This window comes from Phragmites australis, chromosome 22 (genome assembly GCF_958298935.1).
Source record: "Phragmites australis chromosome 22, lpPhrAust1.1, whole genome shotgun sequence".
Classification (NCBI taxonomy): domain Eukaryota; kingdom Viridiplantae; phylum Streptophyta; class Magnoliopsida; order Poales; family Poaceae; genus Phragmites; species Phragmites australis.
In genome coordinates this window covers 17,563,728-17,580,982 of record NC_084942.1, presented here as the reverse complement: position 1 = coordinate 17,580,982, position 17,255 = coordinate 17,563,728, and the positions used below count along the sequence as shown (strand labels likewise).

Below are 17,255 nucleotides of genomic sequence, written 5' to 3'. Positions count from 1 at the left end.
TCGCTTGAGAACTCAGAGACATTCAGAATCCTGAGTAGATGATATGAGAACTAGGAGAACTTGGTTAGACACATCATCCTAATCAGGAACCCGAGTCTTACTTGATAACGCGGTCGGACAAAATATTTATCTTTGCTGACAAAATACTTGACACATCAAAGCCTCATTTCACGTACTGGTAGGGAGCTTGACGATGACTACTGGATGATTATCATATCCGGGCACCCTAGGGTTTTTTATTATTCTCGGGGCATATCTCTATCTCTAGGAAGAGGATCCCTGAATAAATAAAAACTACATGTAGGTACTCAGGGTATCCCATAAATAGAGAAGTTTATCTCAAAAACAGGAAGAAAGACTCTAGAGGATGTACGACGCCCCTATATATGTGGAGCCTAAGAACCTTGTGGAGGATGAAGTCAGAAGAGAGAGGCAACAAGTCACAAGAAGATGCTCGACTATGTTAAATACATCTAGACTAGTCACGCACACCCTTTACCAAACTCAGATCAATACAAGACAAATATGACGTAGGGTTATTATCCTAAAGAAGGCTCGAACATATCTAAAATCCCCTCTGTGTGTTCCTTTGATTCATCTACTCAAGGCATCCTCCTTCTATTCTATAAATTCGTAAGATCAGTGGTTCACTAATCGTCAACACCATTGCCATTTGTTCCTTGCAAGACACATCTCTAGACTTATCAACTAACAAGCAGAATGCATCATTTTCAATTTCTTCTAAATGGAATGCAGAATTTCCTTTGCAAAATATTCAATAATGTCTCTCTAGATTTCAGGATCCACCATAAAACTATTATCTAAAAGTAGCATCATGCTCTAGATAAGAAGTCATGAACTTCAAGAAGTTTCCTTTGTTGTAAGACTCCTTCGACTCATCATGCCCCCGGAAAGTCAGTCCTTACTTCATAGCCGTATAGCAACATCATTTGTGCCATTTATTCGAGTAAAATAAGCATTCTTGATAGCTTCACTTTGTATTTGCATAGCAACCTCAATTTGTTGATCTATTGTTAACAGAGCTTCATAATTTATTGTTGCTTGATTGTGCAAGTTACCAACTTCATTGACATCTTTTAGCCTACTTTTTCTATACTAATCTTTCTCAACAAATGCTTTATACCTGTCCTCCTTCTTATGATGGTCCCTAAACAAGAAACAATAAAAGAAATATGCTCTATCTTTAGCAAAGCAACACTATATTCAAACCAATTCCTAAATTCATCAAAGCATTCGAGCTTAAATATTCTATCTCTATCCCCTATCCTTTTAATTGGAAGTTAAGATATGTGAGGGCAAGATTGGCAATCCCTATTCTTAACCTATCTCTCTGATTAACATGGTACATATGAATACCTTTTTCGTAAGCCTCAACCAAATTGGATCTTCTCTTATCAATTTATATCGTCTACTTTTGCACATGAACTTCCTACACATTTAGTACCACCCAACACTTACCTTTTAAAAAACCTCTCCATAAAACTACATGCCACCTGTACCCATATAGTCAAGTAAAAGAACAAAAAGATGAATCGTACAAATATACAATGGGACATACACTCAAAGATCAATCAACTACAGGAGCAGAGGGCACCTTGCCTGTAGGTTGTAGCTGTTGCGAAATTGCGATCGACGCCAAGGGCGTTCGTGACTCGCGAGCCCGCGTGAGCCGGCATGACACGTCGGCCCTTGTCGGCTCGACGTTATTGATTTGGTTACTCGTAGCCTCGCAGGAGCCCTAATCTTTCTTCCGATCATAAAAAAAAAAGAAACGAAGCAATATGTGGAGCCACCCTGCGCTTGAGCCGCAGATGGCCTTACTTTGCGTCATGCATGCGTGCACCTGACTTGCCCTATGAACATGGTTTTTTTTCAACCTCAACACTAAATACAAGTTATAGTATTCAAACTCAATCCACACTCAACACACGCTCACACTGACACACCTTTAGACCTACCCACGCCTTATTGAAGAGATCTATGGAGCCTCCAGCTTCACAAGTGACGAGCATGTCATGCTCTTATTATGGTCTACAGATGCTTAAGACTCTTCCAAAAGAAATCCATTTAGGAACAAATCCCTCCTCTCTACTGGGTTTATTTTTACATTTTCTAACTTAAATAATTAAATAAATAAACTCCGGATGAAAAGATTTACAATAATAAACGCCCACCGCTCTCTGAAGGACTACAATCCTATCAGAGAGCGATAAGTATACCACAGTGACACGGCCAGGTCTTACCGCCCTTTGATAGGGCGGTTAGACCATACAGATGGTTGAGAGGGTGGGTAGCCCCATTATGAACAGTACCCTATAATGAACAATACTCAACATTCAATTTTCGCTCCTATATTTTCTATTTAAAATAGTGGTCTTCTGTTACTCCAAAATTCTAGAATTTTTTACGTGTTCCATAATCCATGTGCAACCTATTTTAATTGGATTCACCTAAAAAGTCGGTGTATAATTTAAACTAAAATTCTCTAAAACAATCTACTTTTATAACTTCTAGCAACTGTTAGGGCATCAAATAAATTCCCAAAAATTTGGAAAAATTCACTAATATTCTTCTTATGTTATGAAATAATTTTTAAAATTATTTTCAACATTAAGTTATATGTTGAAAAAGTAAGTTCCTTTGTAATGCTCAATTTATATGTATTTTTATAATTTTATGTGATATTCTTCTTTTAACTCAATTTGAATTCAAAAATAATAAAACTAGGGCTGAAAATAATTTTAGAAATCATTCCATCATATAAGAAAAATTAGTGAATTATTTTAGATTTTTAGGAATTTATTTGATGCATTAACAATTGCTAGAAGTTATAAAAGTAGATTTTTTTTTGAGAATTTTAGTTTAAATTCTACATAGTCTTTTTAGGTGAATCCAATTAAAATAGGTTGCACATGGATTATAGAACATATAAAAAAAATTTAAAATTTTTGGAGCAACAAAAGATCACTATTTTAAATAGAGAAGATAGAAATTGAATGTTGAGTATTGTTCGTCAGTTGCACTAAAGCGGTAATATTTGGCTGTGTTACTGTAGCATACAGAGTCTATTATTATAAATCCTTTCATTCGGGGTCTATTTATTTAATTATTTAAATTAGAAAATGTAAAAAAAAAAACTCCTAGGGAGTTGTGCTGCTTGCTGGGCTGCACGGCCATGAACGTGCTGCACGAATTTAGCCTAAAAGGTGCATATATGGCCAATACTAAATATTAATCACTGGTTGTATTTTTTGGCCCAGCTACGCGTGCACCCCTGGCACAATTGGGCTCCGCCTGATGCTGCTTCTTCTCTCATGCTGGTGATAATATCACTTTTTTAGTTGTTAACTGCTATGTTAATGTCATATCTATGTACTACTATAAAATATACAAGTGGTGATAGATCCGATCGGTCTCTATTATTCACTTGTGTCATAGTGTAAAATTGGATTCCATTTATCCTTCTAAAAATATATTTAATATTTTATTTTATATCTTCCATATCTAGATATTCAATACTTACCTCTCATATATTCTAAAAGTATATTTAATCTTCTATTATTTATCTTTCGTACATAAACATCTAATATTAATGTTCTATACATTCGCCATCGGATTTCTTAAGAGATTGTGTCGGTTCCTGCACTTCGCTTACAATGTTGACTTTCTGGAGAGGATGTGTCACCACCCGCACGTCGTCTTCACCACCATCTACAATGAATGTCACTTCCATCGTGCTATCTTTACACCAATATACTTTGCGAGAATTGTTTTCATCCTCTTACAAGTCGGTTGCTATTTTAATCATTCTCACAATGTTACTACAGATGTCTAACTCTAGATGATATGATTCCCTCCATCCTTCTGTCTAGGTATCCGTCATTTTACTCCCTGCTTAAGTATATTTTTACCTTTTCAGATTGCTATATACTAGATTGATTACATGTGTGTAAAATACGTGTGCAGTTGTTAGTTTTAGTTAAAAAATCATATTGTGTGACTTTTTATAACAGTAAAATGAGATGAAAACGGTGACGGGGGAGAAAATGCCAGATGACAAATGCGGCCTCACATGCCATTGAGTGAGAAGAAGGTGATTCTTTATTGTGTAGTGTAATAATTGATGTACGTGAGCCGTCTACAGATAATCTACGTGGCCGCTCCGGCATCCAGAACCTTCTTCCGCTGCGTGCGAATACCGACCTAGCACCGCATGGACCCACATGTCATACGCCATAAACTTCTCCACGGCTCCACCCGCGGCAGGGAGCAGCAACACGGATTACCTCACTGATTTGTGGGCCACATGCCAACACGACCTTCCTTGGACCCACATGCCATCGAGGCTTCCTCGCATTCTACAACCGCTACCGGTGCTCGCAGCATTTCCTCCGCCCTCGCGCTCCAGAAACTTCTCCCCGAAACAGCTAAACCCACCAGCGAACCCAGCCCCCGCTCCCCAAACCACCCACTGACAGGTGGGCCCAACATGTGGCCCCCAGCGCCAGCGGCCCACCTCCCGTCTTCTTTTTGCCCCGCAAGGCGCACGTCATTTATTCCACCCCAACTCCCCAAAACCCTGCCCCTCCTAAACCCTCGCCTCGTCGTCGTTGTGGTCTCCGCTTGCCGCTCCGCACCGGCCGCCTGCCCGCTCGCGCGCGTTCCGCAACGATCTCCCTCGCGTTGTGGTGGAAGCGGAAGATGCTCGGGGCCTCGAGGCGATCCCTCTGCGCCGCCGCCCGCCGCCGCTCGGCCGCCGGCGCCGTCTCCGCGGTCCCCGGCGACGCAGCCTCGGCCCCGTCCCGTCCGGTACGTGTGGCTCGCGACCTAGCTTCCGTTTTGCCCTGTTTGTTTTTTCTTTTTGTGTGGAAAACAGATTCCATTAGACCCAGGCTCAGCTAAATCGCTGGCCACACAACTGGTTACAAAATCCGGGAAATAATCCAGTCATAGATGAGGATCATCCCTACCTAGGATAGCACCATACTTTTGCCCTGTTTGTTTGGTCACCATTCTAGTGAGGCATGGATTTGGTTTCGCGGTTAGCTGGAATAGGTCCGTACGTATTCGCCCGAATTGGCGAATGGTGCTAATATTTTATATCAATCTTGGTGGTGTGCATTAATTTGGATTTGACTTGGTGCTTGGGTTTGAGGCCCGGGTGTTCATTCACTGTGCGATTGTTCATCTGGTTTCACTGATTGCTGTTTACTAATTGGGTGAGAAATGTGGAAACTTAACGGTTTGATGGAGAGATAGAAGGTGACCTGTTTCTAATTACGGGTCTGAATTGAGTCGAGCACACGAAATGTTATTTATATCTGTTATGTTGTGTGATTTCAGGTGAGCAATGGGGTGCAAAGAGCTCCTCAGCACCAGAGGAGATTACTATCTGTGCTTGTGGCGCCCAAGGTTACGGGGACCAGCAGTGTGGCATCCCTCAAGCTGATGGATGGTGCCCTTGTTGGGAGGCGGTACGAATCGAGCGCGGCTGCAGTTGACTCGTCTGGCATGCCGTCAGCTGAGAAGTATGAGTACCAGGCTGAGGTACCCATGGGGTGAATTGGTGTAGTGCATACTAATTGTTGCTGATGTTGTGTTGTGAATGATGTCGTTGTGTTTGTGCAATGTGTTTGGCAGGTCAACAGACTCATGGATTTGATCGTGCACAGCTTATATAGCAACAAGGAAGTTTTTCTTCGAGAATTGGTCAGGTGGGTCACAATTCAGAGCAGAAGTTTTTTCCGTTTAGTGTATTCTCGCTTATTTGTTTAATCTAGTAGCACATCCTGTTCCTTATCATGGAATTGGTTGAAATTCAGTAGTGCAAATTGTTGTCAACTTGTTAATGTAATGATTGCATTGTGGATTTTTAGTTTGGTTCCACTGACCTAATTTGTTGTTCCATTTTCTTTTACTTGTACTTGCAGCAATGCTAGTGATGCACTGGACAAGTTGCGTTATACGAGTGTCACTGATCCTGGACTTCTGAAGGATGGTCCTGAACTTGACATTCGCATCCAAACAGACAAGGATAACGGAATAATAACAATCACGTAAATATAAGTTACTTGGAGCTGATTAGTTACTTAACATTTAGTTTCTTTATTGGGTAGTAATTTGTATCTTGGCCTGCATTTACTCCTCATCTTCAGTGATACTGGGATTGGCATGACAAGGCAAGAACTCGTTGATTCTCTTGGGACTATTGCAAGCAGTGGAACTGCTAAGTTCCTGAAAGCATTGAAGGTGTGATCTTTCTGCAGATGTTGTTCTCTGTTTATTATTTGTCTATCTCCGAAATCCTGCCATATTAAATGTCTACTGTACAACAGGAGAGTCAAGAGGCTGGCATGGACAGCAACTTGATTGGCCAATTTGGTGTTGGTTTCTATTCTTCATTTCTTGTTTCAGATAAGGTATTGTGTTATCATGTTATCTGTTAATGAGTTCCTTTCCTCATGTCCATGTACTCCTACAGATGTCCTTGACTTGTTAATATTTTGTGAATACCTTCTACTGTATAATAGGTTGTAGTGTCAACAAAGAGCCCAAAATCTGACAAGCAATACGTTTGGGAAGGAGAAGCAGAATCTAGTTCTTACACAATCAGAGAGGAAAAGGACCCAGAGAAGCTCATTCCCAGGGGAACTCGCCTCACTCTTTACCTCAAGGTCTGTTTGCTTATCCCAACATGGTCTGAAGTTTTGCTATATGATTCATTTTTAACTAGTATGCTTGCTATTTTTCAGCGTGACGACAAGGGTTTTGCTCACCCTGAGAGGGTCCAAAAGCTCGTGAAGAATTACTCTCAGTTTGTTTCCTTCCCCATTTACACATGGCAAGAAAAAGGCTTCACAAAAGAGGTGGATATTCTTCTTCTTCTTTTAAATTTTCTGTCAAGATATTACTTACTTGAGGTATCCATTGATCGTCTAGGTTGAGGTTGATGATGATCCAGCAGAAGCTAAAAAAGAAGGCGATGGTGAAACGAAAGCTGAGGTAACTATATAAATAGCAGGGACTTTTGGATTTTATACTGCTTTACTGTGAACAAGATTCTGTTCTGCTTAGTTACTGGTTGAGAATTGTATATCTGGTGTTAACAGGCTAAGAAAAAGACAAAAACTGTTGTGGAGAAGTATTGGGATTGGGAGCTTACAAATGAAACCCAACCTATCTGGGTAAGATCTATTTTTGTTTCATTTGCTGATATTTTGGTTAAGGAATCATGATGATATACATCCGCTTTCAAAATTATGAATGTCTGAACCTCCTATTTCCCTTCTATCCACTTTGCAGCTTCGGAACCCTAAAGAGGTTTCAACTGATGAGTACAATGAATTTTACAAGAAGACCTTCAATGAGTATTTGGATCCCTTGGCCTCCTCGCACTTCACTACAGAGGTATGTCTCTTTGCAGTTAATTGGTTGTCTGCTGTTTTTTTGTTTTTCTGGTGATTCAACAATTATCATTATCATGGTTGGTTTAGATCTCGCAACATACGTGGTTGCTTAGATGATATGTGCAATGTGCATGGTTGATCAACAAAGGACCATTTTCCCCCTGTCTTAACATTCTTATAACTATAACCAAAATTTTATCTTCATTCTGGATGAACTTACAGATGACATTCCTCTGCAAAATATGTCCAACACATAAACAAATTATTTAAAACAAAAAAATTAAAACTAATGATTCAGTGTTCTGTAGCATGGAGCTGTGCAAAATATGTCCAACACATAAACAAATTATTTAAAACAAAAAAGTTAAAACTAATGATTCAGGTTTCTGTAGCATGGAGCTGGTAAAATAATGTAATCTAGGTCCATTGTTGAAGATGCTATTTGTCATTGTAATTCTGGCTGCTCTAGTCTCCTATCAGTTGATCTCATTTTTAAATAACTACAACCTTGTGGACAATTGATTTTGTAACATTTTCCTTTAATAGGTGATTGTAACATTTAATGTGCTTTCCTCGCTGACTATATGCTACTATGGTGGTCCTATACAATCGCAATGAACATCTTCTCACAAAAGTGATTGTGTTTGTATCTGATTAATGCAGGGTGAGGTAGAATTCAGATCAATTCTTTTTGTTCCTGCTACGAAGAAGGAAGACATAACTGATAGGAAGACCAAGAATATCAGGCTTTATGTTAAGCGTGTGTTCATATCAGATGACTTTGATGGAGAACTGGTATGTTCAATACATAGCAACTGTTCAACATGGATATTCACAGAATGTTTGCATGACCAACTTATTATGATTACTGAGAATTGTTATTGACCAGTTCCCAAGATATTTGAGCTTTGTGAAGGGTGTTGTTGACTCAAACGACCTTCCATTGAACGTTTCTCGTGAGATCCTTCAAGAAAGTCGAATTGTAAGTTGCTTGATGCGGGGATTTCTTAGTATGTCTTTGTCCCATGTTTTCTTAATATTGATTTTACGAGTTTGTTTTATACCTTCCATCCTTTGTCATTTTTCATAGGTGCGTATAATGAGAAAGAGGTTGGTCCGGAAGGCCTTTGATATGATACTTGGCATTTCTTGTAGTGAAAACAGAGATGTAAGCATTCAGCTTTCCTCCTGGGACATGGTGCCTTAGTTTTCTTTCATCTTTCTCATCTGAAATATACTGTAGGATTATGAAAGGTTCTGGGAGAACTATGGCAAATTTTTAAAGCTGGGTGTCATGGAAGACAAGGAAAATCACAAGAGAATTGCTCCTTTGCTGCGCTTCTTTTCTTCTCAAAGCAACGATGAATTAATAAGCTTGGATGAATACGTGGAAAACATGAAACCTGAGCAAAAGGACATTTACTTCATTGCTGCAGACAGCCTGAGCAGTGCCAAAAATGCGCCTTTCTTAGAGAGGCTCACTGAAAAAGAGTACGAGGTATGGAATGAGGATAGCTTACTGCAACTGCAAATATATGATTGATTCTAACATATTCTCTTTATTAGATAGTTCTTTTAGGTGTTTATGTTTTACTAGAATGTCAAGTATACCAGAAATGAGATGAGTCCGGTTGACGTGAGTTATAACCTCATAATATTATGTTACTGGGTTTTTGTAGGTTCTACTTTTAGTCGACCCTATGGATGAAGTGGCTATCCAGAACCTGAACTCCTACAAGGATAAGAAATTCGTGGACATTAGCAAGGAAGACTTGGACTTAGGTATGTTAATGCAAAAACGGGTCTTAACTCACATAATGATTAGTCCTAACAACAGACACGTAATTGCGGAAGCGTGAAGGCTAACTTGTGTTCGGTGACGCCATCTTAAGTTGAAAGTGAATAGCGTGATCAAGATGGAGTCGTTCGTGATGTAGAGCGTTGGTTTCTGTGCCGATGTGATGGAGATGATCGGTGTAGGCGATGTAGAGGTGTTGACGTAGATGTTGCAGTGGAGACCGTTGATGCCGTTCGGTTGATGCAATGTAGTAGTGGCGACGGCGACCTTTGAGTCGATTCAGCGCCTCTTAATGATCGGGATTAGGGGTGTTAGGGTTTAGATACCTCATGGGATAGGTTTCCCTGTTAGGCACTGACCCTCCTAAATATATATAGCGCTGTTCTACTTGGGACCACAACCATGATGTTGGTTGCGCCTCCTATCATGGCGCGTGTGAAGATTAGACTCCCCCTAACATCTCGGATTTGTTCTGTTATGGATCATTAGGATGATCGAGATCAATCCAACATTCTTCCTCTTGATCATAAGGCTAACATCATAAGCCCACTCTTAATGAAATATCACATCAAAGCAAAGTGTTACAGTGGCTAGTACACCACTCTATCTTGAAATGTAAATTTGTTATGCTTAATGGGAGTTGTTTTGCTTAATGGTCCTCTTAATCTAGAATCATAGGTTTTCCAATAACCCCATGCCGACAATATGATCACGAAAGATATGGGGTGGTAAGCCTTTAGTGAGCGAATCCGCAAGCATTGACTTAGTATTTATATGTTTGACGCTTATTGTTTGATCCTGGATTTTATCTTTCATAACATGATACTTAATGTCGATGTGTTTGGTAGTATCACTCGACTTGTTATTTGTATACAAAACTGCAGGTTGATTATCGCAGTATAATGTAAGTGGCTTCGAAATATTGTCGATCACTCTTAATCCTGGGATATAGTTCTTTAGCCATACAGCTTGCTCGATAGCCTCAAAGTCTGCATCCCAATAGCCAACAACTTTGAGGTTATTGTATTTTCTAAGTATGAGCATGTAGTTCTTAGTGTCTTGCAAATAGCGAATGACTTTCTTAACGGCTTTCTAGTGGTCTGGTTCTGGATTTGACTGATATTGCCAAGCATCTCGGTCACGAAAGCTAAGTAAGTGCGTGTATATACTTGAGCATACATAATGCTTTCAATAGCTGAAGTATAAGGGACCGATTTCATCTGATTAGCTTCATATTGGTTCCTTAGACATTGAAATGTCTCAAATTTATCACCCTTAATAGTAGAAGCAAATGTGACAGAGCACTTATACATATTATATTTCTTCAGTACTCTGTCAATGTATGTCTTTTGAGATAAACCTAATACTTCTTTGGACCGATCTCGGTGAATCTCAACGTCAAGAACATAAGAAGCTTCACCGAGATCCTTCATATTGAAATTAGAGGATAGAAAGCTCTTGGTTTCAAACAGCATATCCTTATCGTTGCTGGCTAATAAGATATCATCCACATAAAGAACTAAGATGGTGAATTTTTTCCTTTAAACTTTATATAAATGCAGTTATCAGCTTCATTTTCTTTAAAGCCAAAATTTCTAATGATTTTATGAAACTTGAGATACAATTGCCACACTTGCTTTAGATCATAAATTGATTTCTTAAGTCGACATCCTAAATGTTCCTTACCTTTCATGACAAAACCTTCGTTTGAGCCATGTAAACATTTTCTTCTAAGTTACCATTAAGGAATGCCGTTTGTACTCTAAATCATAATGTGCTGCAAGCGTTATAATTATTCTAAAAGAATCTTTACTTAATACAGGAGAGAGTTTTATTATAGTCGATCTCTTCTCTTTGTGAGGAAGCCTTTAGCTATGAGTCTCGTTTTGAATCTTTTGATGCCCCTTTTAGAGTTATGCTTGGTTTTGTAAACCCATTTATAGCCTACTATTTTGGTTCTGTCAGTGATTTCTACTATGTCTCATACATCATTATCACTCAGACTTTAATTTGTCCTTCATGCTCACTCATCATTGCCTCTTTATATGAGTTGGGATTTTTTTGTCTTTTCTATGTCATCAACATCCTTATTCATGTAGACAATGTAATCATTCGAGATGGCAGGTCTCTTGTCACGTTGTGATCTCCTTATCGGTTCGTTAGGCACTGCAGGACCAAGACTGGGTGCTGCAAGGGATTGCTGAGGCTCATTGTTAGGTGCATCATTAGAAATTTCAGAGATCTCAACTGGGGGTGTATTGATCTTAGTTTTTGCAACCACCTAGGACATAGGGTTGTAGGGCTCTTGGATTATAAACCCGTTTTTCCTCGAGATCAACTTCTTTGGGCTCCAGATCCCTATTCTCGTGTCTTGTTTCAACGAACTTAGTGAACCAATATGGACAGTAAAAGTGATCTCTCTTCGACCTCTCAGGATACTTGATAAAGTGACAACTATCTTATGATCTAATTTTCTAATAGTGGATTAAAAACTTTAGCTTCAGCTGTATAGCTCCACACACTCAAATACTTAAAAGAGGGCTTTCTCCTAGTTCATAATTTGTAAGGTGTTTTTGGAACTGATTTACTAGAAACTCGATTGAGAATGTGCATGACTGTCGAAGTGCCTCCGTCCGCAGTCCAACTGGTTAACTAGAATAGCTGAGCGTACTTCACACCATGTTCATAAGTTTACTGTTGCGCCGCTCAGCTACCCCGTTTTGCTGAGGTTCACCAGGTGTAGAATATTGGGCTACTATACCATTTTTCTGAAGGAATCTAGCAAAGGGATCGGGGATTTGCCTATAAGGGGCATGTCCCCATAATACCCTTCCTCTCGATCCGATTTCACTAATTTAATCCTTAGGTTGTGCTGATTTTCTACCTCAACCTTAAATATTTTAAATTTATCGAGAGACTCAGATCGGTCTTTAATGGGGTAGATATAACCGTAATGGGAGAAATCATAAGCGAAGGTAATGAATGAATCAAAGCCATCCACCGATGTCACAGGAAAAGGATATCGCTTTAGCTCTCCAAGCACAACTGTCGCTTTAGCTTTCCAAGCGGGAAAATTATTCTCCGTAAGTTGCTCTATGCCGTCAATTGTGGCGGCAATAGAGGAAGCACTAGAGAGAAAATTTGGGCTAGATTAGAAATTTATCGTAAAGAAATAATTTGCACGAAAATAACTCTACGTTGTTTAAATTAAAGTTGTGCAAAATTAAAATTCTAATCTGCATCACTGTTGGGCAGAAAACGGAAAAGAATTTGAATAAATACATAAAATGGTGTATAGTTATAGTCAACTTTGGTCAGAATGTTACATAAAATGAACCTACATAAATTGACTGTAAAATTCTCCGAAAAAATCTTTCCATTGGTTCCAATTCAACTAGATAATTAATCATAATTTTTGCACATTAAATATGATATTATTTAGGCAATTATATCATTAAATCAATGTTTAAATGGATAAAACATTAGAAATCACTGGAAATGTTCATAAAATGGGAGAACTCGGAAATTGGCCTTAGAGGCCCAACAGTGTGCTCCGGCCCAAGTGGTGCCCATGCGCATACGTGGCTTCGCGCATGTGGCCTAGAGCACAGGGTGGCCCAACTTGCCCGCGCATCATAGCTGTTCATTAGGATTTCTTCCCTTCTATCCCGAGGTCGTCGCGTGAGAGAAGCAATAGAGGGGGGCAATCGAGGGAAATCCGGCGGTGGTAAGCCGCCGGCGAAGATGAGAGCGAGAGGAGAGGAGAGTAGAGCCACAACGGAGCCCCCATGGGTCGATTCGCCAGAGCATGTGTGCGGTGATGTGCGGCTCCGTCGAGCTGATCTTTTGTGGTTTTGTGAGGGCAGCATGCACACACGGCAGAAAAGAGGCAAGCTCCGATGGATTTGCGATGTGTGCAAGCAGACGACGCAACACGAGGAGGTTCGGGTCGGAGGATCCGCACGCGACCGACGCCGAAGAGGGCGATCCGTCGGAGGCAGGGACGAAGCAACTCCAGCGACCTCGACGGCGACCAAAATACCGCAAAATCATAAATAAGCCCACCTTCATTAGTTCTAGGGTTCAGGATTTGGGTTTTAGATTGGGGAATTGGGGACTTTCTTTAGGATTTGCATTAGGGTTTCTCGGATTTTCCTAATTCCCCTCCTTAATGCTACCTAAGGCGAATTCGACACTAAACATGTCGATTTGCCCCCAAATCGACAAAAAAAAACACACACACACACAAGCATGCACAAACATGCATAAACATGATTAATTAGCTCTAATCTGAGGCATAAAACATTAATTCACATTAATCCGAGCCTAATTTGATCTTGAGAACACATAATTTAAACTAAAAGATCTATGCCAAAGCTAATTAGGTCCAATTTCATCTAATCCGAAACAAAAGCACTTGACCGAGAACAATTAGAGTCAATTTTCCACTAATCAACATGATTAAGTCTAATTGCTCACAAATTAGTGTCATCCGAAACTAATTAAGTCTTAATTAAGCCTAATTGGATCTAGTTAGGACTAACCTTGCTCTGATGCCATTGTTAATGCAAAAACGGGTCGTAACTCACATAATGATTAGCCCTAACAACAGACATATAATTGCGGAAGCGTGAAGTCTAACTTGCGTTCGGTGACGCCATCTTGAGTTGAAAGTGAATAGCGTGATTGAGATGGAGTCGTTTGTGATGTAGAGCGTTGGTGACGGGGATGATCGGTGTAGGCGATGTAGAGGTGTTGATGTAGATGTTGCAATGAAGTCCGTCGATGCCATTCGCCTGATGCAGCGCAGTAGTGGTGGCGGCGACCTTCGAGTCGATCTAGCGCCTATTAGATCGGGATTAGGGGTGTTAGGGTTTAGATACCTCATGGGATAGGTTTCCCCACTAGGCGCCAACCCCCCTAAATATATATAGCGTTGTTCGACTCGGGACCGCTACCATGATGTTGGTTGTGCCTCCGATTGTAGCACGTGTGGGGATGGGACTCCCCTTGACATCTCGGACCTGTTCTGTTATGGATCATTAGGATGGCCGAGATCAATCCAACAAGGTATGCACATAAACATATTGTTAACCTCCTATGACTGAGATGATACTGAAAAGAGAAGCTACCCGCATGAGATTCCTTCATTCTGGCAAGCCTTTTTCCTTTTGTTACTATCCACATTAATCAACATGGTATAAGTACATTAACTATGACCGATGATACTGAAAAGAGAAGCTACCCACATGTCTTGCATAAGTAACTTGTCTGTTTGTAGGCTGTGAGACAATTAATGCTTTATCTTAGTGCCATAATTTCCTTGTTTCTAATTGTGGTCTGCAAATATGCCTAAGGTGATAAGAATGAGGATAGAGAAAATGATATAAAGCAGGAGTATAGCCAAGCTTGTGACTGGATCAAGAAACGATTGGGTGACAAGGTTGCACGAGTTGACATATCTAATCGTCTCAGGTCATCACCATGTGTTCTAGTTGCAGCTAAGTTTGGTTGGTCAGCCAATATGGAGAGGTTAGTCTCTATTGTGAATCTGTGATGATTTCCCTGACTCACAAGACACTTTCTGACTCCAATTTATTAATAATCATCGGTGTTGGTTAACAACAGGTTGATGAGGGCACAATCGATGGGTGATACATCTTCTTTGGATTTCATGCGTTCGAGGAAAGTATTTGAAATAAACCCAGAGCATGAGATAATCAAGAGCTTGAATGTAAGTATTTGCAATAAACCCAGACAAGTTTGGTAGTGCTAAGAGTTGCTTTATAACTTGATGGTTTCATCTTGGCCTATGGTTCTGTTATTTTAGGCTTAACAAACTATTATGTATTCCACTCCAATGATTTTTCTTTGGGATGTAGGTTGCATGCAGAAACAACCCTGATGATCCCGAAGCTCTAAAGGCTCTCGATGTACTCTTTGAAACGGCTATGATTTCTAGTGGCTTCACGGTGAGTGCACACTTGCATTATTTTCCGTCTCATACACATTGTTGAGGAAAATCCTGTATTTTATACTGAACACTTCTTTTGCTGTAACTAATTTCTGTTATTATTTTAGAGACCGTTTTCCTTTCTCAAAAAAAAAAAAAAGAAAAAGAAACTGAAGTCGGTATTAGCAGTGTTCTACAATCCATGATAGATCAGATAGGGAGACAAACACGTAGCGTTCACCACTCAAATAGCCACATCCCAGCTTCACAACTGGAATATAGATGAGTTACAGTTTTGTTGCATAAGTGTGATTTTTTAAGGACACCAGTAATCAACTCTGGACTAGCGCTGCAAACCGCCTCCCTTGCCTTCTACATCTAACATTATTTGGTATTCATGTTTTCCCAATTGACCTAACCCCAGCATTTTGACGTTGATGTCCACGCCCTTCCGAATGTATCAACGCACGGCTAGCTTCTGTGTTATCTCACGTCTGTCCTCTGATGTTACAGCCTGATAACCCGGCTGAGCTCAGCGGGAAGATCTACGAGATGATGAGTTCAGCCATTGCCGGCAAATGGGCCTCGCAGGGACAACCTGCCAGTCCGAGTCAGCAGGACGCCGCCGCACCTTGCAGCAGCTCGGAGCCGCTGGAAGCTGAAGTGGTGGAGCCCGTTGAGGTTGAGGTTGGCCAGCAGAAATAAAGAGGAGTCTACGCTTATCTTGGGTCACGTCCACTGGATATGAAACGCAGAAGATTTTGAATTTTTGTTTCAGCACGAGCTGTGTCAGTGTGCGGTTGCTCATGTAGACATTAGATTGGACTTAGACAGGAATAAGTAGTAGGAGAGACTATATTTAGATGGGAAAAACTACGAAATTGCCTGGTTGCCTAGAATGGCCTTGGGTCCTTAGCTTAGACCTGTCGGTGTGGAGGGTTTAGGCCACCCATATCCAAACCCATAATCACCCATACCCAATTAAACTGGCTAATTACCCAATGGATGTGGATATCCAACGGATAAAAGATGGAGATGATGACTGGTGTCGACCAATGGGGCTGTCAGCGTGGTAGTGACTCGCGAGCAGCGAGAAGGTTAACTACACGACGTTGAGCTGGGGGGCTTGGCAGAATCAGATGCCGAGGAGACCGATGCAGGGCCGTGGTGGTGGCTAGCTGCCTCGATCCAAAGGCGCGTGACGGTGGATGCAGCGAGGAGCGTGGGCGCGGCGAGAGTACGGAGCCATCTCACGTTCGCCATGGTCGACGCGGCCGCGTGTTAGGCTGCGCTCTGCAGTGCCAGGAATAACTGTGCGACAAGATTCGGCGACGACGAACCTAGCACCAACTCTGGTTAAGGGCACCGTAGAATAATGCAACCTACAAATAGAGGAACTTGTTTAACTTAGGTCACGTTTACGTGTCACTTATTCTTTGCGATGGTTATCCTGTCGCTCTTTTGTGGCAATATAATGGGCCATCTAACCTTTGGCAAGAATTTGGGGAAAAAAAGAAATGTGTCTATGGTAAAGAGGCTAAGATGAAAGTAGGTGAGGAGCAGACCTCAAGGCCTATATATTGGAATTGATTGAATTTCTTTTCGTTAGCTAACTTGTGATTGCAAAATGCACAAGTGGTATCACTGGTGCATTTTGCAGTGCGGATGTGGCTCAGCCATAATAGTAGCACTGATGACAGTTTGTGGAGTGATCATTCCTGGTGAAACAGCAGCTGATTCTTCCCAGAATATGCAAACGAAACCTTATCACGGAGGATGCACCTTCTCATGCTAAAAAAACACAATCAGAATAGATAAGGCACTACTGTAGCGACCAAGTTTAGTACTGAACTTGGACAAACCGTTGCCAGAAAAAGGAACGTTACGCCAGTAACTATAGCCTGCTGCAAAACTTACCAGGCAAAATCTGACAGCGTGTGGAGAATGGAGCCTATGGACAAGTTTTTTTTTCTTCTAAAACTCTTTTATAAATGATCAGAGTTTTTAACTTAAACTAAACCTAGACTATTTCTAGCAGTTCAGCAATGACAGTCATTTGACTTTGAATGGGAAAATG

General features: G+C 40.7%; 1 protein-coding gene across 1 annotated transcript; it reads left to right on the top strand.

The window, feature by feature from the left end:
• The first annotated feature begins 4,576 nt into the window (after positions 1-4,576).
• On the top strand, positions 4,577-16,768 carry LOC133904666 (heat shock protein 90-6, mitochondrial-like). The gene is made up of 20 exons (XM_062346129.1): positions 4,577-4,830; positions 5,365-5,568; positions 5,662-5,735; positions 5,952-6,077; positions 6,177-6,270; positions 6,357-6,440; positions 6,552-6,695; positions 6,774-6,887; positions 6,961-7,023; positions 7,131-7,205; positions 7,324-7,428; positions 8,091-8,222; positions 8,317-8,409; positions 8,518-8,595; positions 8,671-8,925; positions 9,107-9,209; positions 14,583-14,757; positions 14,854-14,959; positions 15,108-15,197; positions 15,692-16,768. The coding sequence occupies exons 1-20, from the start codon at positions 4,723-4,725 to the stop codon at positions 15,881-15,883; spliced, it is 2,415 nt and encodes an 804-aa protein (XP_062202113.1). The 5' UTR covers positions 4,577-4,722; the 3' UTR covers positions 15,884-16,768.
• Positions 16,769-17,255: the final 487 nt, after the last annotated feature.